General features: G+C 53.1%; 3 protein-coding genes across 4 annotated transcripts in view; 2 read left to right on the top strand and 1 right to left on the bottom strand.

Moving 5' to 3' along the window:
* Positions 1-2,055, top strand: part of PRKRIP1 (PRKR interacting protein 1) — a 31,876-nt gene extending 29,821 nt beyond the window's left edge. Inside the window, exon 6 of the mRNA XM_019421607.2 lies at positions 1,558-2,055. Within this exon, the coding sequence (XP_019277152.2) occupies positions 1,558-1,670 (113 nt within the window). The 3' untranslated portion in view covers positions 1,671-2,055. The remainder of the gene's footprint in view (positions 1-1,557) is intronic.
* A 5,827-nt stretch (positions 2,056-7,882) lies between these two features.
* Positions 7,883-12,583, bottom strand: LOC109250554 (uncharacterized). The gene is made up of 3 exons (XM_019421606.2): positions 12,579-12,583; positions 10,705-11,386; positions 7,883-8,093 (listed from the first exon to the last, which is right to left on the bottom strand). Exons 1-3 carry the CDS (start codon positions 12,581-12,583, stop codon positions 7,923-7,925), a joined length of 858 nt encoding a protein of 285 aa, XP_019277151.2. The 3' UTR covers positions 7,883-7,922.
* Positions 8,006-21,548, top strand: ORAI2 (ORAI calcium release-activated calcium modulator 2). 2 transcript variants are annotated; one of them, XM_019421605.2, is made up of 3 exons: positions 8,006-8,118; positions 14,575-14,862; positions 19,306-21,548. In XM_019421605.2, the coding sequence occupies exons 2-3, from the start codon at positions 14,638-14,640 to the stop codon at positions 19,843-19,845; spliced, it is 765 nt and encodes a 254-aa protein (XP_019277150.2). In that variant the 5' UTR covers positions 8,006-8,118; positions 14,575-14,637; the 3' UTR covers positions 19,846-21,548. The 2 variants fall into 2 exon arrangements, with proteins under 2 accessions (XP_019277150.2, XP_019277149.2); XM_019421604.2 differs by lacking the exon at positions 8,006-8,118 and adding an exon at positions 11,251-11,379.
* The last annotated feature ends 720 nt before the right edge of the window (positions 21,549-22,268 follow it).

Here is a 22,268-nt window from a genome sequence, read left to right as displayed (position 1 = left end):
CCAAATGTCCATCGATGGATTAACGAATAAAGATGTGGTCTATATATACGATGGAGTGTTACTCAGCAATCAAAAACAATGCAATCTTGCCATTTGCAACTACGTGGATGGAACTGGAGGGTATTATGCTAAGTGAAATCAGTCAGTCAGAGAAAGACAAAGATCATATGACTTCACTCATACGAGGACTTTAAGATACAAAACAGATGAACATAAGGGAAGAGAAGCAAAAATAATGTATAAACAGGGAGGGGGACAAAACATAAGAGACTCTTAGATATGCAGAAAAACAGGGTTGCTGGAGGGGCTGTGGGGGGGGGATGGGCTAAATGGGTAAGGGGCATTAAGGAATCTACTCCTGAAACCATTGTTGCACTATATGCTAACTAACTTGGATGTAAATTAAAAAAATAAATTAAAAAATACCTTATGGGGCGCCTGGGTGGCTCAGTCGGTTAAGCGTCCGACTTCGGCTCAGGTCATGATCTTGCGGTCTGTGAATTCGAGCCCCACATCAGGCTCTGTGCTGATAGCTTGGAGCCTGGAACTTGCTTCGGATTCTATGTCTCCCTTCCTCTGCCCCTTTCCTGCTCATGCTCTGTCTCTCTTTGTCTCTCAAAAATAAGTAAATGTTAAAAAAAAATTTTAAATAAATACCTTATAATACCTTAAAAATAAAAGGAATTGCCTTTCAAAAAAAGACAGGCCCACTAGATGGGGTGTTGGGCTCTCTTTATGGATGCTCCTGGACCTTCTTCACAAGGATGAGATCCACCTGCCAGCAGTGGTAGAGCAGTTCTGTGACTGACCCTTTATACCCGAGAAGTGGCGTGAGGGACTAATGGACATGAGGACCCCCTCTGGCCCCTCGCTCTACTATACGGGAACAACTACAGCTGACCCTTGAACAACCTGGGTTTGAACTGCGTGGGTCCATGTAGACATGGGTTTTTTTTTTTTACAGTACAGCACTGTAAATGTATTTTCTTAATACCATTTTTTCTCTCTAGCTTACTTTATTGTAGGGATACAGTATACAATGCACGTAACATACAAAATGTTTTTTTTTTAATTTTTTTTTTAATGTTTATTACTTTTGAGAGAGAGAAACAGAGAGACAGAGAGCAAGCAGGGAAGGGGCAGAGAGAGAGGGAGACACAGAATCCGAAGCAGGCTCCAGGCTCTGAGCTGTCAGCACAGAGCCCGATGCGGGGCTCGAATTCACAGACCCCAAGATCATGACGTGAGCTGTAGTCGGCCGCCCAACCGACTGGGTCACCCAGGTGCCCCAACATACAAAATATGTTAATGGACTGTTTACGTTATTGATAAGGCTTCTGGTCAGCAGTGGGCTGTTAATAGTTACATTTTGGTAGAGTCAAGAGTTATACAGGATTTTTTACTGTGAGGGGTGAGGGGTTGGTGCCCCTAAGCTCTGCATTGTTCTAGAGCAAACTGTAGATCCTAATTTTTCCTCAGTGCTCCTCCATTTTTAAAGTGCCCTTTGCTTCTCTGGGTGAATTTGTAGGCCTCTAATCAAATGTCATGTGATTACAGGATCCAGTCAGTCCCAGGAGCAGCCATCCAGTAGCTCCGAGGAAGCATCTGGAACGGAGGAGGAGGAGGAGGAGGAGGAGGAGGAGCAGCCCAGCTTCATCATGGGTCGATGACAGTGTTTGCTGTAGCAACTCTCTGCGGCCTAACCCATGCTGTGACCAGGACCTCAGGAAACTGTCCACACAACCCGAGGGAAAAGGAATGTGTGTTTCAACTCAGTTTCCCTCCCAACGCTTTGCTGGAGAGAAGCAAGTGGGATCCCCTCCTGATCATTCCCAGCCCCACCTGTCAGCAGGACGCTGAGCCTGTGGGACAGAGAGGACCGTCTGTTGGACACTGTCTCTTGGACACTCACGGCTGCCAGGCAGAGTTCATTCGTGTTCCTGCTGATGGGGAAGATGTGTAACCTTCTGCCCCTGATCCCTGTTCTGCTATTTGGACAGTGATGAGTTCAGGCTTCTGTGAAAGAAATGTTTAGTAAAGAGCAGAAACATCTTAGATTTTGTTCAGACCTGTGAAATGTTGTTCAGAAGCTATAGGGAAGGCTGGGAAATGGTGTGGCAGGGATGGTCCAGTAACATGGACCTGTTTTCCACGCTGAAGGAAATGGCCTTGGCTCTGGGGCCAACGGCGCACCGCAGGGTGCTTGACCGCCATTTCCCTCAGCTGCGGGGCAGACTGTACCCTGTGATACGTGCTGCCGCCTGGCTGCCCCCTGTCCACAGGTGTGAATCGGGAAGCCCCCACGTGTGCAAGGGGAGATGGGGGGCTTAACCAGGGGGCCGAGCCATAGGAAGGGTGACTTGGAGTGTGAAGAGAGCTTTGAGGAAAACGAGAAAAATAAGCAGGTTGAGAATCCAGGCTGGGCTGAACCAGAGCAGAGTATGGGGAGTCCTGGCCCAACCAGAAGCGGGGGGTGGGGTGGGGTGGTGGTAACCAAAAGCTGCGTCTTCATCCTGCAGAAAAGGGGGGCTAAGTAGAGTGGGAGGTGGCCAGGGGCAGCCTTTCAGGCCAGCGGGAGGGACAGAGATGGTGTGAATGAGAGCCTTTGCTCACTTTTTGGATGATTTATCTCCAATTCCAATTTCTAAGTATATTTTGTGCCTTTTATGGCGTTTGATAGAATTAAAGATATAGTGGTTTTGAGTGAAGGGAAACTAAGAAACATTCTACTTGTTTTTCATTTCTGCGGTATGGATTTCCCAGCCCCGCCCTGAGCCGGGCGACATCTGTGATAACTTCTGTCCTTTAAGCAATTCAAGCCACAGGAATTTTTCTTTCCCAGGAAGCTGAAATGGAAAATCAGCCCTAATAAATGGGCACACCCCGTGGCTGTACGTTTTGGAACCTGTGTTTCTCTCATCAGGAACTGGCTGGTTAGTTCTGTGCTGGTTTTTTGTTCTACTGTCTTTGAGCCGTTGGTCTCCTTATCTCCCCACAAGATGTGTGTCACAACTCTCGCTTTGAATCTGCAGCCTGGATCTTGTGGGTGTTCGCTTGCCCTGGAGGCTGTCGAGGGTGCCAGAGCTTGGAACCCAAAGACCTAAGGATTCCAGTTCTGACACCACCTCTGCCCGGTTCACCTGGCCAAGAGCTTAGTGACACAGCAGAGCAGGTTGTGTTGGACGGGGCGGCATATGCCAGAGCAGGTAACCGGGTGCCAGACTGGAGGTTTATGTTCTGCACCTTTACTGCATTTCAGAAGAGGATGTTTAGGTAGGAAATGTCTGTGGCAATTTCTGGCGATTTTTAAGGTGCCGTCATACCTTCGGTTGAATGACTCTTGGTCTTCGGTGTATTGTTTGAGAAAAGAGAACAGTTAGGTGTCATCATTGAGAAGGGAGTGGGAGATACAGAGAGAGACCCCCCCCCCCCCCGCCTCAAAAAAGCCATGATGAGGGGAGAATCATTCAGTAATGTCCTCATTCATTGGCTTGTGGGTGGAGAAAAATCTGGAATTGATCGACACAGGTGTGCATAACTTGGTCATGTCAGGAAACCTCAGGTACAGGAATTCGGACTTCCTCCCCGCACTTTTATTGAGCACTTAACGAGACAGCCCTGCGCCAGCCAACGTACTCGTATTCGAATACTCTGTCCTTCGATTAGATGGCCTTATAGGTTTTTTTTTTTTTTTAATTTATTTTTGGGACAGAGAGAGACAGAGCATGAACGGGGGAGGGGCAGAGAGAGAGGGAGACACAGAATCGGAAACAGGCTCCAGGCTCCGAGCCATCAGCCCAGAGCCCGACGCGGGGCTCGAACTCACGGACCGCGAGATCGTGACCTGGCTGAAGTCGGACGCTTAACCGACTGCGCCACCCAGGCGCCCCAAGATGGCCTTATAGGTTTACCAGACAAGATTCATGAACACAGGTCTGGAAACTTGCCCAGGTCACCCAGCCAGTAAGTGTAGAGCTGGCATTTGAATCCCAGCAGTGTGACTCCAGAACCCACCATTCTAACCCCTGCACCACAGCGCTGTGCTGCTCTGGGGAGACGCTGTGTGTGGCCCGGACCTAGTGACAAGGGGCGCCCGTGCACTGCTCTTTTAGTGCCAGAGCTATAGGCTGAAGGCCGCTTTTTTTTTCTTTAATAGAAAATTTATTGTCAAATTGGTTTCCATGCAACACCCAGTGCTCATCCCAACAGGTGCCCTCCTCAATGCCCATCACCCACTTTCCCCTCCCTCCCACCCCCCATCAACCCTCAGTTTATTTTCAGTTTTTAAGAGTCTTTTATGGTTTGGCTCTCTTCCTCTCTTTTTTTTTCCCTTCCCCTCCCCCCTGGTCTTCTGTTAAGTTTCTCAGGATCCACATAAGAGTGAAAACATATAGTATCTGTCTTTCTCTGTATGACTTACTTCACTCAGCATCACACTCTCCAGTTCCATCCACGTTGCTACAAAAGGCCATATTTCATTCTTTCTCATTGCCACGTAGTATTCCGTTGTGTATATAAACCGCAATTTCTTTATCCATTCCTTAGTTGATGGACACTTAGGCTCTTTCCATAATTTGGCTTTTGTTCAAAGTGCTGCTATAAACATTGGGGTACAAGTGCCCCTGTGCATCAGCACTCCTGTATCCTTGAGTAAATTCCTAGCAGTGCTATTGCTGGGTCATAGGGTAGATCTATTTTTAATTTTCTGAGGAACCTCCACACTGTTTTCCAGAGCGGCTGCACCAGTTTGCATTCCCACCAACAGTGCAAGAGGGTTCCCGTTTCTCCACATCCTCTCCAGCATCTATAGTCTCCTGATTTGTTCATTTGAGTCACTCTGAGCAGCGTGAGGTGGTATCTCAGTGTGGTTTTGATTTGTATTTCCCTGATGAGGAAGGCTGCTTCTTTAGTAACCTCCTGGTGCGTGCCTGCATATGCGTACATGTGATTATATATGATAGTTTTAAATATGGTTGCCCCCCCAGGGGTGCCTGGGTGGCTCAGCCAGTTAAGCATCTGACTTCGGCTCAGCTCATGATCTCACAGTTCATGAGTTTGAGCCCCGCATCGGGCTCTGCTGACAGCTCGGAGCCTGGAGCCTGCTTCAGATTCTGTGTCTCCCTCTCTCTCTCTGCCCTTCCCCTACTCATGCTGTCTCTCAAAAATGAATAAACGTTAAAAAAAAAATTAAATATAGTTGCCCCTTACCCACTCACAGGTTCTGTTTGTGAAGTCTCCTGTTCACTAACACTTATTTGTAACCCTAAGATCAGTACTCATGGTGCTCTGTGGTCGTTTGCAGGCACAGAGTGGTGAGAAATCGGAGTTGCCTAATGCCCTGTTCCCAGCTGCGTTCAAGAAAAAACATTGTTTTTCTTGTTCAGCTCAAACGCATCATTTAGTAACAGTTTTTTTGGCTTTTTCTTGATTTTGCCTTTTTTTTTTTTAATTTTTTTTAACGTTTATTTTTGAGACAGAGCATGAACGAGGGAGGGTCAGAGAGAGAGGGAGACACAGAATCTGAAACAGGCTCCAGGCTCTGAGCTGTCAGCCCAGAGCCCGACGCGGGGCTCAAACTCACGGACCGCGAGATCATGACCTGAGCCGAAGTCGGACACTTAACCGACTGAGCCACCCAGGCGCCACGATTTTGCCATTTTTAAAACGGCCCCGAAGCATAGTGCTCAAAGTATTTTGTCTAGTGTCCTAAGAGCAAGAAGGCCAGGATGTGCTTTCCTTACGTAAGCTTTGTCCGGGCATGAGTTACAGTGCTGTTGGCTGCAAGTTCATTGTTAGTGAATCAATATAAACGAAGGCTTTTTTAGTTTTATCTTTTAACGTTTTTATTTATTTTTGAGACAGAGAGAGACAGAGCATGAATGGGGGAGGGTCAGAGAGAGGGAGACACAGAATCTGAAACAGGCTACGGGCTCTGAGCTGTCAGCACAGGGGCCCGATGCGGGGCTCGAACTCACGGACCGCAAGATCGTGACCTGAGCCTAAGTCGGCGCTCAACCGACTGAGCCACCCAGGCGCCCCAGTTTTATCTTTTAAAGAGTTTATTCTTAATCTCTTCAGCTAGTGTGGGGCTTGAACTCACGACCCCGAGATCAAGAGTCGTGTGCTCTGCTGACTGAGCCAGCCAGCCACCCCCAACCAGGAATGCTTTTGAACAAACACATAAAACAAGGTTATGTGTTGATCAGTTGACGTGACCAAGTCCCATGTCTCCCCAGATGGCAGCGGCCGGGCAGTCACTAACACTCAGTGCTCGCAGTGACTTTGCAGAATGGAACTACCAGGAATAATGAGAACCAGCTGTGCATGTGTCAAGTGTGAGCGAGCCTGGGCTTCCAGAGAGTGGTGTTTGCTAATGCAGGGGATTGGACTTGACTGGTGTGTTCCCTGCGTGAACGGTACTTATCTCACCGGGCATCAGGAGCTGAACTCCTCAGTCCCGCTTGGCATGCAAGGCCACAGGTGTCACCTGGGAACCGGCACCCCCCCCACCCATCCTTAGGTCTTCCCGAACAGGCTCATCTCCCACCATCTGAAAGGTGCTTTTACGGCACCTCCCCCTTCAGTGAGTAGCTCTCTCAGAGCAGAGAGAGCGGGAGTTCAGGCCAAGCCCTCATGCCCCAGGACTTCACGCACCTGCCCTGGTCGCCCTCCCTGTCGCTGGAGCCACTGTCCCCCCACCCCACCCCACCCCCGCCCCAACAACCTCCAGCAGTTCTGGGGTCTCCCATTTGTGGCAACAGAGCAAAGCTCCAGGTTCTCCTGCACCTACCACGCCATTTATCTCCTCCCTTCTCAGCCCAAATCCCAGAGTTCTTCCGCCTCTGCAAGGTTTCACCCCCAAACTGAAAGCCTTCAGTTTCACCACATCCAGCCCGTGGAGGCATCTGCACAGTAGAGAAGCCTGAACTCTCAACATCTCTGACAGTGCTGCCTCCTGCCTTTCTTCCTGCCTTTCCCTGGCTGGCTTCTCTGCTCAAACTCGAAATGTTTGGGTGACCCAGTGCGCTGCCTTTTGTCGTCAACACCCAGGCCCCAGGAGATCTTAACCTGACCCGGGCTTCAAATACCATCCTCACTGGTGTGTTCTGGGTTTGTGGCTTCAGGTTCCCTTTGGAGCCTCAGCCCGGGTCCATGCCCCCACTCCCCTCTTGCTCTGCCTCTTCCTGTGCTGTCGGACCTCAGCTTTCCGCCCACTCTGTTCTGTTCCATTCTCTTCCTAGCATCCATCTCGTTTACTGGTCTGTACCCTGCCCCACCAGCACCCCTCCCCTCCCCACCTCAGAGCACCACGAGAGCAAGGACCTGCCTGTTCTGTCCTCTGCTGTACCTCTAGTGCCAGCACAGTGCCCGAGACACCACAGGTGCTGGATAAATGAGGGGTGACTGAGCAGATCTGTGACGGAAAGCAGGCGGGGAAGTTGCTCATACTGGAAAAATGGCCGCTACGGCAGGAAGAGCCTGAACAGGCGCATGTGGTCGTGTCTGCCGGAGGCCACTGGTGCCATGGCCCCGGCCACCGCGGAGCCCACCTCTGACATCTGGACTCCCCGACCGCGCCCCAGAGACCACCTCGTGGCAGCTCAGGCATTTGGGACAGCCACCCCAGCAGATTCTGCCACAGGCCCCCCTTCAGAAACATTGGTTTAACCTATCAAGGACTGTTGCTAGCTTACTCTCCTGTTTTCAACATTAACCCTTCTGGAAAAAGCGCGTTATTCAATTGAGTTAGAGGAGTGATGTTGCTTTTGGGAATGGGAACATCGCTAAATCAGTTTCGAGGCTGCATGGAAGGAGAGTTGTGAGGACAGGCGTGCCTTCTCCTCCCCCGTGGAAGTTTATGTTTAGTCTTTGGCACACTTGATTTAAGTGAGCTACCGTTACCATATTTTAATATATTTCAGTCAAGAGAACACCCCGGTACGAGTCCTGAAGCAGTTTTCTTTTTCCACAGAATATAGCAAATTGTTGAACATGCCCGAAAGCTTAATCTGAAGGTTTCCTGAGTGTACCTGGCTCAGCAGTGGGGACGATGGTGAGCAAGACACAGGCCTTGCCTTTAAGGAGCTCCAGATCTGATAAGACACAGACAAGAAAAAGGTCAGCACAGTTGCACACAGCACAGGGTACAGCGTGGCATGTGACCCAGGCCTCGGGGATGAGGGCAGGTCTGAGCTGAGCTCCCGGGTAGCCCAGTAATGCAGGAGTTCTAAGAAACCAAGCCGAGGAGAAGCAGATGCCCTGTCATGGCCCTCAGTCACTAGGTGAGGGGACTGGAGTTGATCTAAGGCCCCAGGGAAAACTGAAGGGCTCAGTGGGGGCAGGGGAGAGACGGGAATTTTCCACTTTGTAGCGTGCAGATTAGATGGGAAGGGGACAGATGGAAGGCACTTGCAGTAACACAGTGCAGAGGTGACGAGGGCCTGAATTAGTCTGAGACCTGTGGAGACAAATGGGAGACTTCACAGGACTGGATGGGGATGGGAGTAATCATTAATGACAGATCTGTAATGTCACCAGCTGCGTAGCTGCTGGGTTCCTGACACAGGTAACCCAGGACGTAGAGCAGGCATGTGAGGGAAGATGGGGAATTCAGCTGTGAGCATGGTGAGGTGGGGGCCCTTGGGCCACGCCCTGCCGGGCTGGGGTGACCATTTGGAGTCAACAGGCTGCTTGACACAAGGGGAATGGATGAAACCAGTCAGGGGAAATTGGAGAGACATCCACATCTAGGGGACAGAAGAGGAGGAGACTGCACAGAGGTTTAAAAAAAAAAAAAAAAAGTGAGGTCACCAGAACAAGGAAAGAGATGTTTCTAGCTGGAACGACAGGTTCCTAAAGACAGAAAAGGGCACGGCTGACATCTGTCCCAGAGTCAGCACCATGCTGGCAGGCAGCTGCAGAGGGGCCGAGAAGGAGATGGTAAGGACAGGTCGCTTGAGAAGTTGGGCGTGAGGTGGAACGTGGTGGAAGGAGAGGTTGCGAGGGCTCAGGCTGAGTCAGAAAGGAGGCTGGGGGCAAAAAGCGGGTCTCAGCAGAGTCCAGGAAGCGAGGTGTTCGGCTGAGGACTGGGTGAGAAAGGGTCAGAAAGTGAGAGATGGGAACTGAAGATCTCATAAGGGGTAGTGACGAGGACCCGGCCATATGGCCAAGGGGACAGAACTGTCCGGACTGGTTCCATAGTCCAGGGCAGCTGAGAGGCCATCTGGATGAGAAGACTCAGGGAAGGGGACAGCAGGGCCACAGTCTTAGCTGAATAAGGGTATGCATTGATGGGGAAGATGAACGCGGTAGGCCCCCGGGATGTGCCTCCAAGAATTGGTCTTTTTCAAGCTGAGGCCTTGGGCAAGGGAGCAACTTGCCATGGCCAAACAGCTAGGGAAATCACAGCCCAGACTGTCACCCAGACATCCCAACTGGGTGGCTGGTCCCTGTGGGCCTTTCCCTCACTTCTGTGTAACTCACGCTCAACTACCTGTGCACCTGAGGGGCCCTCCAACTATTAGTATTGTAATTTGTACCACCTTTCAGCATGGTGCCAGCACCTTCCTTACTCGTCTAGGCGGGGAGGAGGGGGGAGCCATTTTCTGTGTTTGGTTAGGAAATGGACTCTGAAAAGCACAGGTAATTATGACTTAGATTTTCCTTTTGTCCAGACATGCTGGATAAATGTGCTTGAGGGTGGAGGCATCACTGACTAGTACCGAAAGCCTTCTAAAGGATGTGCAGTCAGATCAGACTCCAACGGTGAAAACTTAAGCAAGTGACTCTGTTGTGGAAAGAATGCTCATCTGTGATGCAATTACTCTGGTTTACCAAGTGTCGTCTTCCTGTTTTCCACATCATTTTACAAAGAGCTATTGCTTTTTGAGGATTTTGCCCTGTGAAATTCAGATGATCCCTTTCCTATAGCCATCTATAATGTGTGTGTGTTGATGGGGGAAGGTCGGTAATCAGACCCTGGGATTTCCCTATGCTGTGGTCTGTTTTTAAGTGTCTTCCTGGATTAAAAGGTGTCGTTCTGGCTCTCAGCAATGGCCTCTAAAATGCGTCTTGAGAGATTAATGGATTTGGCCTGACATCCGTTAACCTCTCCTCTTACAATTGTCAGAAAACTTGGACTGGTTGACACGAGTGGAATTTTTCTTTCGTTTGGATAAATGTGTCACTGTCAGATGCTGTTGTGACAGATGGAAAAATCCTATGTAGGGCACGCAGGAAGGACTGTGAGGAAGGACTGCGAGGGGCCCGCTGGCACAGGGGTTGATATGAACCCATCCTGCCTCTTAATTATTCGTGTGCACTTCCTGAAAAACGTTCCTGTTTTAGATCTCAGTATAACAGCTTGGTGGAGGTCTATCAGGGGCCCAGCAAGTTGCACCCAGCCTAGGACCCCAAGTGTCTCCCTGGGCCTGTGGGTAGGGGGTGCGGCGGATGACCACCTGACCAGCTCCTGCACACTCTACGGAGTGCCAGGGTCCACCCTGGCGAGCGGGTGTGGCTGCCTGAACCCTTACCAAACAGAGCCTCACCTTCCAGCCCTTTACCGCACTCACCTCACACCCACCCGCCCGGTGGCCTGGTAATGGGATACCTGTTCCCTCTCCCCACAGGGCGTGCCCTTCTGGTCTCTCCCCAGCCCTCCACCTGGCCCACAGCCAGTCCTGGGCATCCTTTGAGGCTCACCCTGGGGATTCTGTGCTCCTTTCCTCTACTCAGACCCACGCACTCGGGCCGAGCAGGGCTCACCCTGTCCTGGACCTGTTGTCCAGATCCAGGGACCCAGAGAAGCGCGACCACATCGTCCTGTGTTCCGTCGTCAGGGCCGGGCGCCCGCGCGGCTGGGGGGAAAAGGAAGGGAGGATGGTGAAAGCGAGGGATGCCCAGGCTTCCGGCCCCCTTCGCGGCAGCGCCAATCCGAGTGCACTGTGGCCCACGGCACGCCCGCCGGGGAAACGGGAGAGATGCGCACCTTTTACCGGTTTCCGCTCCCCGGCTTCCGGCCGGGTGGTCCAGGCTAGAACGGATCCCCGAAGCCGGGGTGTAAGGCAGGAGGGGCGGCGAGTCCCGCCCCTCCCCTCCCCTCCTGGCCAGCCAGATCACGTGGTCCGTAGCGCCCCCAAGGGCCAGCCACGTGACGGCGGCTCGCCGTTGCCTTGGCAGCGGCTGCGGTGGCCTGCGGGGGTGGGGCAGCCCGCGGGGGCGGGGCCGGGGAGGGGGGGACCCGGCGGGACGCACGGAAGGAGGGAGGGGGCCGTGCTCAGCGCCCCGGCCGGGCCACGGGGCCACAGGGCAACACGGCCACGCCGCATGCCACAAGCCTGAGTGGGAGCGGAGCCGGCCGGCAGGCAGGGCAGCTCGGTGAGTGCTGGCCGTGGGGGGCGGTTGGCGGAGTGGGGGGGGGAGGTACCCCGCCCTGTTGGGGGACCAAAATTGCAATGGGAGACTCGACGCGGGGGAGGGGGTGGGCTTTCTCCTGGGCTGGTTTGGGATGGGGTGGCTGAGGATTTGGAGGGTGGCCAGGGGACCCCAACCCTAAGGGATCCTGGGAGGAGTGCGGCGCTGAGAAGACTTGGAAGTCCAGAACAGGGGCCGAGTGCGGGTCCTGCTTCTACTGAGGCTTTGCTAGAGGAAGGGACAGAGATGCAGGTAGACGCTTCTGGGAGAACCCTGTGGAGGCTGCGGGGGCCCCTGCGCCCCCGCCCCGCGCGGGTGTGACAGAGTCTGACTCGCCATTGCTCATGCCCCAGATGTTTAAAGGAAGTTAAGACAGGCAAACCCCAAACCTACAGCCTAGAAATGTTTCAGGCAGGCCTGCCAAGGAGAATAAATAGCTCATCTTTAGAGACACCATTATTCTTCAAGAGCTTTTTTTTCTGACTGCTCCTTATATATAAAAAACAAACAAAAAAGCCTCCGTGAAGTTTAGCCAGGAGGGCATCCTTTGAAGCCTCTGTCACCCGACAGAGATGTCAATTTTCATCTTGTCCCACCCCACCGCTACCCCAGCCCAGAGTGTGAGAACTCTGCCTCTCCTGGGGCAGGGGGAGGGGGCCTGGCAGAAGGTAGGACACCTGGACTGGGACGGTTAGGTGGGATATGAATCCAGTCCAGGCTACTCCTTCAGCAGGAAGTGGCCTCTCTATCTCCAGGACCCACAGGCCTGCCTCAAGACCCAGGCTCCAAGCAGACGGACAGCCTGCCCTTCCTTCCACTCCCTGCCACTCAGAGGACATCTTCAGGGCCAAGACTGCCCGGGCACTACCCAGAGGCCAGTGTCAGCCCTCATTGCCCCCAAAGCCCTCCCTCTCCACCCTCCAACTTGAGCCCAGCCCAGGCCCACTGATGGCCCCCGGGCTTGTCTTTTCACCCTTTGGAGGCAACCAGGTCCTCCTGCTCCTCCCAGGCAGCCAAACATTTCAGCGGACAATCACCCAGACCACACCGACCCCAGGCTGCTGCCCCCTTCACTAGCTCCTTCAAAGCCCCTGCAGCCCGGCACCACCATAGAGTCCAGCACGGTCACACTGCCTGGGCTGCCTTGGGCTCCACATACTTACCACATCCTGCTTTCCACCTACATTTCCCTGACTCCCTCTGCAGCCAGCCTTCCTGCCACATCCCTTGTCTCTCAGAACCCTCCCATGAGGGCAGAATCTCGTCTTTGAGGGAGGGTCCCTCTTTGCAAGTACTGCCTTTACTACCTATGTCCTTGACTCCTGTCCTTGCTCCCTAGCAGGGACCTTCTCCTGGCCCAAAGTTGCTCCTTTGTCCTCACACCCCCTCCACGAAAGCAGCATTTAGCTCATTGGGTGAAAATCCCCCCCCTTATGTTGCTTCCCCACCCAACTCACAGGATCCTCACCATTTTCATCGCTGATGCCTAAGTACCAAATGCAATCTGACCTTAAAGCCCAGTAAGAAGTGTCTTTTGGATGGAGAATAGAGAGATGGCTACTCTGTGAAGGCAAAGGTTGTGCCTTTCACCCATCCACCTGCCATATGCTGTCTTCCTCATACCTGTTGGTTGGCTTCTGTTATGTATGGATAAAGAAAGGAGGAAAAGTTAATTTCCAAATGATGCCATTCTAAATTATTTGGTGTGACCAACGGATTAGTTAGTGAGCAATGTTTCTCTTAATTCTTCCCGAAGGAAGGGACGGTCCAGTGATTGAAGAGCTGGAAAGCAATGCTTCTGGCTGCAGACAGGGGCATGGGGCAGTGACCAGGGCTCCCAAGCCAACTTTCCTAGAAACGACCTAGTAATTGGTATCCCCTGGCAGAAATAGGAGAACACAGAACTGTTCCCCAGGGTCCTGTTGGCCAGGAAAAGCTGTACCTCTGCAGCCGAGTAGAGAACAAAGAGGAAGGCACCCCAAAAGAGAGAGCTCTTCTCCACCTCTAGGACCCTCCCATAGAACCCTTTCAGAGATTGGTGTGGATAGATCAAGTTTGGGGCATTTCCACAGCCACTGACCCTGGTAAACACCCCTTATACCACCTACCCACCCCCAGCTCTGCTCCCTGGGACCTAGAAACACTGATCTGTTTGTAATAGCCTTAAGTTGGCTTTTTGTGGGGCCTATGCGGGCCTGAACATACAAGTTCACATCTGATGCCAAGTGAGCTGCGAGGTGCCGATGCCCTTGAAGTCTGCCCTGCAGATTAATTAGAACCGATCCTGGCGTGCTGCTGCGCAGGCCGGTCCCTTGGGCCACATGAGACCGCCAATCCCCTATTTGGATTAGTGGAGATTTGGGTTTAAATTCACAAGTCTTGACAGATCGGCCCTTCTGATCTTCATTCCGTGTTACTGTCAAACCTGATATCTACCTGGGATGACCGCAGAGGTCTCTGGTCTCCGTTTCTCTGTAACATGTGCTCATGTCAGTTGGTGGATTCAGCTTTTCCTTTTGCTCAGGGTTTCCACCGCGGCCTGGATGTGGCTTTTCCTTCAGTTATATAAACCAAGTATTTTTGGGGGTGAACTGCGCTGATTAAAATTTAAATTGGATTTGAGAAATTAGCTGCTCTTTGGAATTATTATTGTTTTTCTTGTGGTGGGACCCTAGACACTGAAAAGCAGTTTTGAGTCTTTGGGTCTGTTATTTTGTTTAAGAGCCTTGTAAGGGTGGGGATGTCCCCCACAAGGTCAGAAAGTTCAGATGTCGTGCTCAAGATCACATGATAGATTAAAATCCAGGCAACTAGGTCCTAGGGTCTCTGTAAATGCTATAGCTCCCTATTCCCTGAGGATAGCAACAGATTGGAAGGTTCCTTAGGTGCTTTGGGGCTGACCTTAGAATTCCATTCACCCACATTTGACTGGAGCCTTTCTAACATAGGGATGGAAGGCCGGATTCTAGCTTTGTGGAGGGAGGCACAGTGGACACTGTGGTGGTTCCTGGAAGTGTACTCCTGACCCTCCTCGCCCACAGATGGTCCCCACGGTCCTGTGTTAGGGATCAGGGTCCCATACTCCCACTACCCCCCAGTGTCAGGTATAGACAGCAGGTCCCAGAGAAGGTCAACTTGCTTGGCTTCTGGCTTTTCCAGGTCCCGGGAACCCTCTGGGATGCCTGAGAGTATCTGCCTCCTGCCCCCAGCCTGGCTCCCACCATGAGCGCCGAGCTCAACGTGCCTGTGGACCCCTCCACTCCTGCCTGCTCTGAACCCGGCCACAAGGGCATGGATTACCGGGACTGGGTCCGCCGCAGCTACCTGGAACTGGTCACGTCCAACCACCACTCTGTGCAGGCGCTCTCCTGGAGGAAGCTCTACCTGAGCAGAGCCAAGCTGAAGGCCTCCAGCCGGACCTCCGCCCTGCTGTCAGGCTTCGCCATGGTGAGTGCAGACACGTGGTGGGGAACGCGGCCTGCAAAATGGGCTTTTGCTGTCGAGATCCTATGATGCTTCAGGGAGCAAAGCACTCCCTCTAGGCCCCACTGGCAGACAGGCTGGCTGCCAAGGATGGTCCCCAAGCAGTTACCTGGCAAGGAGGTTGAGAGTAATCAAAATAGCTTCAGTATGCAGGGAGAGAAGTACCCCCTGTGTGCTCCCATCTTGGGCACCCCTCAAGACTTTGGAAAATCTGAAGGATTTGAGCAGGACTCTTGCAATGATTGGGGTTTGCTCAGTTTGGCCCAACTCAGGACGCAGATGCCCCCCAAATGTGGCCCCTGGGGTGACGGAGCAGAGCCTCTGACCTGACTCCTAGCTGCCAGGCCACTGCCTTCCTTCTGAGTCATTTCCCAGCACAGGAGTCAGTCTTGGGCCAAACTGCGGGCCCTGAGAAGGGCCATGTCACCTGTTGACCTCAAAGTCCCTGACTCACATCCCTTCAGGGAATTGTCCCAGAAGGTGAAGATGCCAGGACTCAGAGTGAGAACGCAGGGAGGGCCACCCCTCTTTCTTCTCCATTGAGTGGAAATAATTTTTTTCTTTAAAAAAAAAATTTTTTTTTAATGTTTATTTATTTATTTTTGAGAGAGACATAGAGAATGTGAAGGAGGGGCAGAGAGAGAGGGAGACAGAATCTGAAGCAGGCTCCAGGCTCTGAGCTGTCAGCACAGAGCCCGACACCGGGCTCGAACTCACGGACCGCGAGATCATGACCTGAGCCAAAGTCAAATGCTTAACTGACTGAGCCACCTAGGCACCTACCCCCCTTTTTTTTTAAAGTTTATTTTTGAGAGAGAGACAGAGTATTAGGGGAGGGGCAGAGAGAGAGAGGAAAACAGAATCTGAAACAGGCTCCAAGCTCTGAGCTGTCAGCACAGAGCCTGACACCGGGCTCGAACTCTGAACAGTGAGATCATGACCTGAGCTGAAGTCGGATGCTTAACCAACTGAGCCACCCAGGTGCCCCTTTAAAAATTTTTTTTAATGTTTATTTTGAGAGAAAGCAAACATGCAAGCGGGGGAGGGGCAGAGAGGGACAGAATCCCAAGGAGGCTCCATGCTGTCCGTCAGCACAGAGCCCCACTTGGGGATCCATCCCAGCAACCGTGAGATCATGACCTGAGCCAATATTAAGAGTCAGACACTTAATGGACAGAGCCACCCAGGCACCCCCAGGTCAGTAGTTTAAAGCAAAGCCTTTATTTATGTGTTGTATTGTGTTATTTATTTATTTTTAACATAACACCAAAAGCATAAAATCATATGGTGCACAACTTTGGCATATAGTTATTTTCTTCCTGTGGTTTCCATCACATGCAAAAGATAGAATGTTTTCTCAAGCTTAATTGTACGGAATGCGGGTAAGAAGTTTAAACGACTCTATGAAGGCTTGTTTTCCACATGGCAGAATTATAGTCTCAGGTTAGGTTTGTCTGGCTCGCGCTTGTGTTTTTAACTCTGGAAAACACACTGTGAGAAGTGCTGCGTGATGTGATGCAGTAAGACAGTTTCCTTTGTGCGCGGGGCCCGGGTCTCCGAAGTCACTCCTGTCTGCAGCTGTCTTCTTAGACCCCCGCCTTCCCAACACTCAGATCGCCAAACTCTGAGAAGCTTCGCGGTCTTCCCCAGCCAACGAAAGGCTCACCCAAGTTGAAGCCTCCCAAACTGCTTGTTTAAAGGCCCTGTGCATAAGGTTCTAAAACCTAGATCGAATTCTGGAGGACTAGTCTGACACTTACCAGCAGCCCGCAGGGGTACGAAGTGGTCTTAGGTTGAAGATAGTGACCGCAGGCAGAGACCAGGATGGCAGGGCCTGGATGCATCCTGCAGGTTGCTGGCTGTCCTTAGCTCGGCAATGGCAGTCACACTTGCCAGTGATCAGTCGTTCGTTTCTTCAACATTTATGGCGCATCTCCTCTACCAGCAAATGCTTCCTTAAGCAACCCGGGATACACTTCAGAAGCCATGCGGTGCCCTCACCTTCTCTTCTAGAAGGTTCCTCTCATGGGGGCGGCCACGGCCTAATACGCACCGGACATTCCGTGGTAATGGTGAAAACCGGAAAGCAGCAGAACCAGGGGTGGGAAAGCAGCAGTGGGCCCACTAGATTAACACGCCACCTGCAGGCCAGGTAACTGTTCAGACTGTGGAGCAGCTTGCGAGAAAAAAGACCAACACAGATCATCGGATAGGATCTCAACAGTGGAAACCATGGCTGAACAAGGGCGGGCCAAGAAAAAGTGAAGAGTCCGTTTGCTAGGTGTCCCCGATTAGAATTGCAAAGCTGTTCTTTTGCCCCACAGCGAGCATTTATGCCTAACCTTAAGCCCGTTTGTTCATGTTTATCCTTCTGCTAACACACAGAGCCAGTGAACCGTGGCCGCCTCATAAAATCTTTGCATAAACACATTGAAAAATGGCCTTTCGGCCTTTTCTCTCCATGAGGCTGAACAAAACTGCTTTCTTACTGCAGGCCCTTTAATTATCTTTGTTTCTTACCTCAATGCCCTCTGTGTTTTACAACGCCTTTTTGTTGAGCCATGTCCTTTGTGGTAACGAGAGCCTGCCCAGGCCACAGGGGTCACTGAGAAAAGACCACGCCCTCAACGCGTGTCCTATGGCAACTGTATGGAGCAGTGATCGGTTCTGAGTTTCTGTTCAGCTGTGGTCCACTGGCACTGCCGTGTCTTCTTTTTACCAACCAAATGTTCCATCTGTGCTGAAAGGATGAGTCTCTCACTCTAGGAGGCAGGACTTGCTAGAAGTTGTGAAGTTGTCTTTCTTGTAAAAATTTAAAAACAGAAGATGGCTCGGATCTAGGAAGCGAACGCAGTGGGTGGAGAAGCCTTCCTCTGGCTTCTCTCTTTCTGCCTCCCCGTCCCCCTTCCTTGACTGGTCTGGTTTCTTACCTGTGGGCACCTGGGGGAAGACCCTTGGTGAGCCCCGGAGTCCTTGCCAGGCCTGGACTGCACCATCCGCTGGGGGTGGTCCACTGTGCTGAGGGGCAGGGGAATGCCAGGCCACAGAGGGAGAAGTTCCCGGTAGCCTGGGTCCGCCCTGGGGGAAGTGGGGGAGGGCCACGTTGCCCAGCCTGTAGTGTGAATGCCCTTTAGGGCCTGTGGTGAGCAAATCCTGCCTGACTGGCTGTAGACATTCGCTACTACAGAGCTAGGCTGGGGCTTCTGGTTCCCTCTGTGGGTCTTTTTTCCCTTTTATTTAAAATTAGTTTTGGGGCGCCTGGCTGGTTCAGTTGGTAGAGCTTGTGACTCTTGATCTCGGGGTCATGGATTAAAAATTTTTTTTTCGTCGGGGGCACCTGGGTGGCTCAGTCGGTTAGGCGTCTGACTCTTGGTTTCGACTCAGGTCATGATCTCATGGTTCGTGGGTTCGAGCCCCACATTGGGCTCTGTGCTGACAGTGTGGAGTCTGCCTGGGATTCTCTCTCTCCCCCTCCCTGTATGTTCCTCCCCCACTTGGGCTTTCTCTCCCTTTTGCTCTGTTCCTTTGTCACTTGTGCTTGCTCTCCCAAAATAAATTTAAAAATTTTTTTAATTAAAAAAGTCGTTTTTATTTTATCAAAATGAATACGTGCATGCAGTTTAAAACCAAAGTGCTGCTGCAGGGCATGTAAACCACCCCAGCAACCCTGGCTGCCCACCCCCGGCCAGCTGTGGCGCCCTCAGGCTCTTCGTTCTGAAAAACTTTCTCCAGACTGCTGTTTCTCGATTTATCCATCTCAGGCATTACCTATTGGCCCGGGCTTCCTGTGACTGCGGTTGATGACTCAGCTCTTTTCCCAGCCCAGCCCCCTCCCCACAGCCTCCCCCATCACCGTTGCCCTCATTTTTTGTTTCCATTCCTGGCCTTTGAGATGCGGGCTTCTCCCCCGGGGCTTCTAGGGCTGTGAGCTGCACCCTGTGGCCTGTGTGAGGCTGTCTGGGCGTGCACCTCCGAGTCTGGGAACCTGGGGACCCACGGGAGCCTCCATGATTTCTTTTTTTTCTTTTTTTTTTTTTTTTTACTTTTTGAAAGGTTAGCTTTTAGTTTTTGAAAAACAGCCATTGTCTTGCAGCTAAGTCAGCAGCAAAGCCACCTGTTCCCAGGGAAGGGTGGCCTCCGCCCTGGGTCAGAGCTCGGTACCCCTCTGGGCTGGGAGGGCCCCCCCAGGGGGTGAGCCCCACTGCCCCCCACCTTGTGCTTTAATCTCTCCTGCATTTTCTAGGTTCTTCCTTAGTGAGATGTGTCCTTTAGCTCATCAGAAAACAGGAGAGTTGGAAGTATGTGGACAGTGAGGTGGGAGCCCTCTGCCGCGAGTGGGCCCCGCACGGGGAGGTGGGGGGGCGGCTGCGGGCACCCCGGCCCAGCCTCGCCTGCTCTGCATTGCAGGTGGCCATGGTGGAGGTGCAGCTGGAGACGCAGTACCAGTACCCGCGGCCGCTGCTCATCGCCTTCAGCGCCTGCACCACGGTGCTGGTGGCCGTGCACCTCTTTGCCCTGCTCATCAGCACGTGCATCCTGCCCAACGTGGAGGCCGTGAGCAACATCCACAACCTCAACTCCATCAGCGAGTCCCCGCACGAGCGCATGCACCCCTACATCGAGCTGGCCTGGGGCTTCTCGACCGTGCTGGGGATCCTGCTCTTCCTGGCCGAGGTGGTGCTGCTCTGCTGGATCAAGTTCCTGCCCGTGGACGCGCGGCGCCAGCCCGGCCCCCCGCCCGGCCCCGGCAGCCACACGGGCTGGCAGGCCGCGCTCGTGTCCACCATCATCATGGTGCCCGTAGGTCTCATCTTTGTGGTCTTCACCATCCACTTCTACCGCTCGCTGGTACGCCACAAAACCGAGCGGCATAACCGCGAGATCGAGGAGCTGCACAAGCTCAAGGTGCAGCTGGACGGGCACGAACGCAGCCTGCAGGTCGTGTGAGGGCGCGGCGCCCCGGGCACAGGCCAGCAGCACCCCCCCCCCGCCCACCCTCTCATCCCCTGGGAGCCAGCGATGAGCTGCTTGCCTTCCGGGGAGCATCACACGGGAACGTGGGGATTCCTGACAAGGCTGCCTAGGCACTGCCAGAAAGTTCCAGACCGAAGTCTCGTCCCTGTCTTCATGTCAGAGAACCTGGCTGGATGATGCTCCCGCAGAAAGTGGAAATCTGTAGTTGAAAGAGAGACTCTGTTGCCAAGAGTTGAGAGCAAAAAAAAAAAAAACAAAACAAAAACAAAAACCTGAGTCCTTGGGCCTGGGGATTCTCTGCGGCAGGGGACAGGGCTCCAGGCAGCACCCAGGCGTCATGGGCAAGGGCAATCTCAGACACGTGGAACAGGCGGCCAGCAGAGGTGGGAGAGCAAGGGGAGGGCGGAGAGTTTCAGAGAAGGGATTGCCCCGTGACACGTGAGGTGGGTCTCCTGGCGGCTGGGTGTCTGATGAGAGGGGGTGCAGGCCCACAGCTTTGCCTGGTGGTTTCCTCCGCTGCCCTGGGGGGAATCAGTGGCCTGGCTCACAGGAGGAGGGCAGGAACCTGGAGCACGGGTCCGCTCAGCTGGTGCCGCCGGTGCTCAGCCAGCCATCAGACTTGTCAGGCCCCTGGGAAGCCGTCCAAGGATGGAGGCCTGATGGGGCTGGCAAGGCACATCTGTGGGCATCCCGTGTGAAAGGCCCTCTTGAGGAGACTTTTAACTGAGGGGTGCTCTGAGGCACACTGGGCTCAAATTCTCTCTTTCTAGCCAGCCTGGAGCCCAGTCACAATGACCCAACAAAGCCACTGGGTCGGGGAAAGGGCTCAAGTCCAGAGTTCTCCATGTTTGGGCTACAAAATGGCCTTGGAGCCCAAGTCAGTTGCCTCTCCAGGCTATGGCTGCCAAAGTCACTTGCTCAGGAAGCAGAGCCTGCTTCCTGTCTCCCTGCTGCCTTGTGACCCCAGGAGGCGGGAGGGGGCAGCCTGGGGGACTTTCTGTTTAGACAAGGCCATTGGCCGGCCCTGGCCAGATGCAGGTCCCGCTTCTAATGGAAGGCGAATCCCCATATAGTGTTCCCCTGCAGCAACCCCCAGTCCTCCCAGCCACATGCAAGGGCCCAGCTCCCACATTTCCCGGGCCTTGTGCAGCATGGGTTCTGCTGTTTTCATTAGACCGTAGCCCATGTTCTTGGGTCGTGCACATACATACTACAGCTCAGCTCAGGGGGAAGCATGCCACATCCCGAGCTGCTTTCAAAAACCAGGCTTACCACACTGGCCAACAGCCACCTAGAGAGGGAGACTTTTGTTTTCATAGTCCTCGGACGTCATGCTCTGATGGCATTTCTGTGGACAGCTTACTCTCTGTGGGGTCTGAGTCGCCCACGCCAAGAAATCCTGGCTGGCCTGGCGGAGGTTGCTGGGAATGTGACACACTGTTGAGGACACAAACCTTAACACGTAACCAAAATGCCAAGGGGCTGCCTGGGAGCTGTGCCGAGAATCAACCGTTGTTAAGTCGGGACATTGTGGGAGCCTGGACAAGAGCCTGGCATCTTCCAAAGGGCGTGTTCCTTGCATCCTGCAGACGTCTGTCGTTAATTTGCTTGCTCTCTGGTGCATGTCTGTTCTTTCTTGGAGCCTTGTTGAAAAGGCTTGTCTGGCTTACTGTGTATTTGCTTTGTGTCTGTGTCTCTGTAAGACAGCCACTCTGTCCTGGACAAGACAGGCTGGCTTCTCCCCACGGCTGGGAGTGGGCAGTAGGCCCTTCCTCCAGCCTGGGCCTTTCGAGAGGGGCCATGCTGGCCTCACTGCCCTGGGCCATCTGGTGCCTCCGCCCCAAGTGCACCAGATGTGCCAAGCTCCCCAGACTAGAAGGCACCCCCCGGTTCCAGCTAGGAGCCAGCTGTTAATGCCTGCTCCATGGGCAGAGCCTCGGGCCTGACCTCACAGGGCTACACACTGGGTTACCTGTGACTGGCACATGGGCAGGAAAGGTGCCACATCTCGTTTTTAACAATGATTGGAAGAGTGTAATTCTTGTTCTCTTTCATCCAGAGCTTTCTCCCTCCCAGCTCCCAGAGGCAGGGGGCAAGTAGAGGAATTTCTGTGGGGACAGAGAGGACCATGGTCTGGGGACTGGTGGTCAGTAGGGAACCTTCCTGGTGGCCCCAGAGCTTCTGGGGAGATGGAGGGACCAGCTGCTATTTGGAGCTGCAGACACGACTCAGCGGGGCGGGTTGGGGGGAGGGGAAGGCACATTACAAACTAGAAAGTCACTTTCTGGAGGCTTAACCTGATTGTGAAGCGTTCCAAGTGCAGCGGCCGCTGGGTGGTGAGGCCACGCAGGCCGCCCTGGAGCCGGCGTGGGCTTGCCCTATTTTCCTCTGAGCGG

This window comes from Panthera pardus, unplaced genomic scaffold (genome assembly GCF_024362965.1).
Source record: "Panthera pardus isolate Hobbes unplaced genomic scaffold, ASM2436296v1 HiC_scaffold_4, whole genome shotgun sequence".
Classification (NCBI taxonomy): Eukaryota; Metazoa; Chordata; class Mammalia; order Carnivora; family Felidae; genus Panthera; species Panthera pardus.
This window is presented reverse-complemented; position numbering and strand designations above follow the sequence as displayed.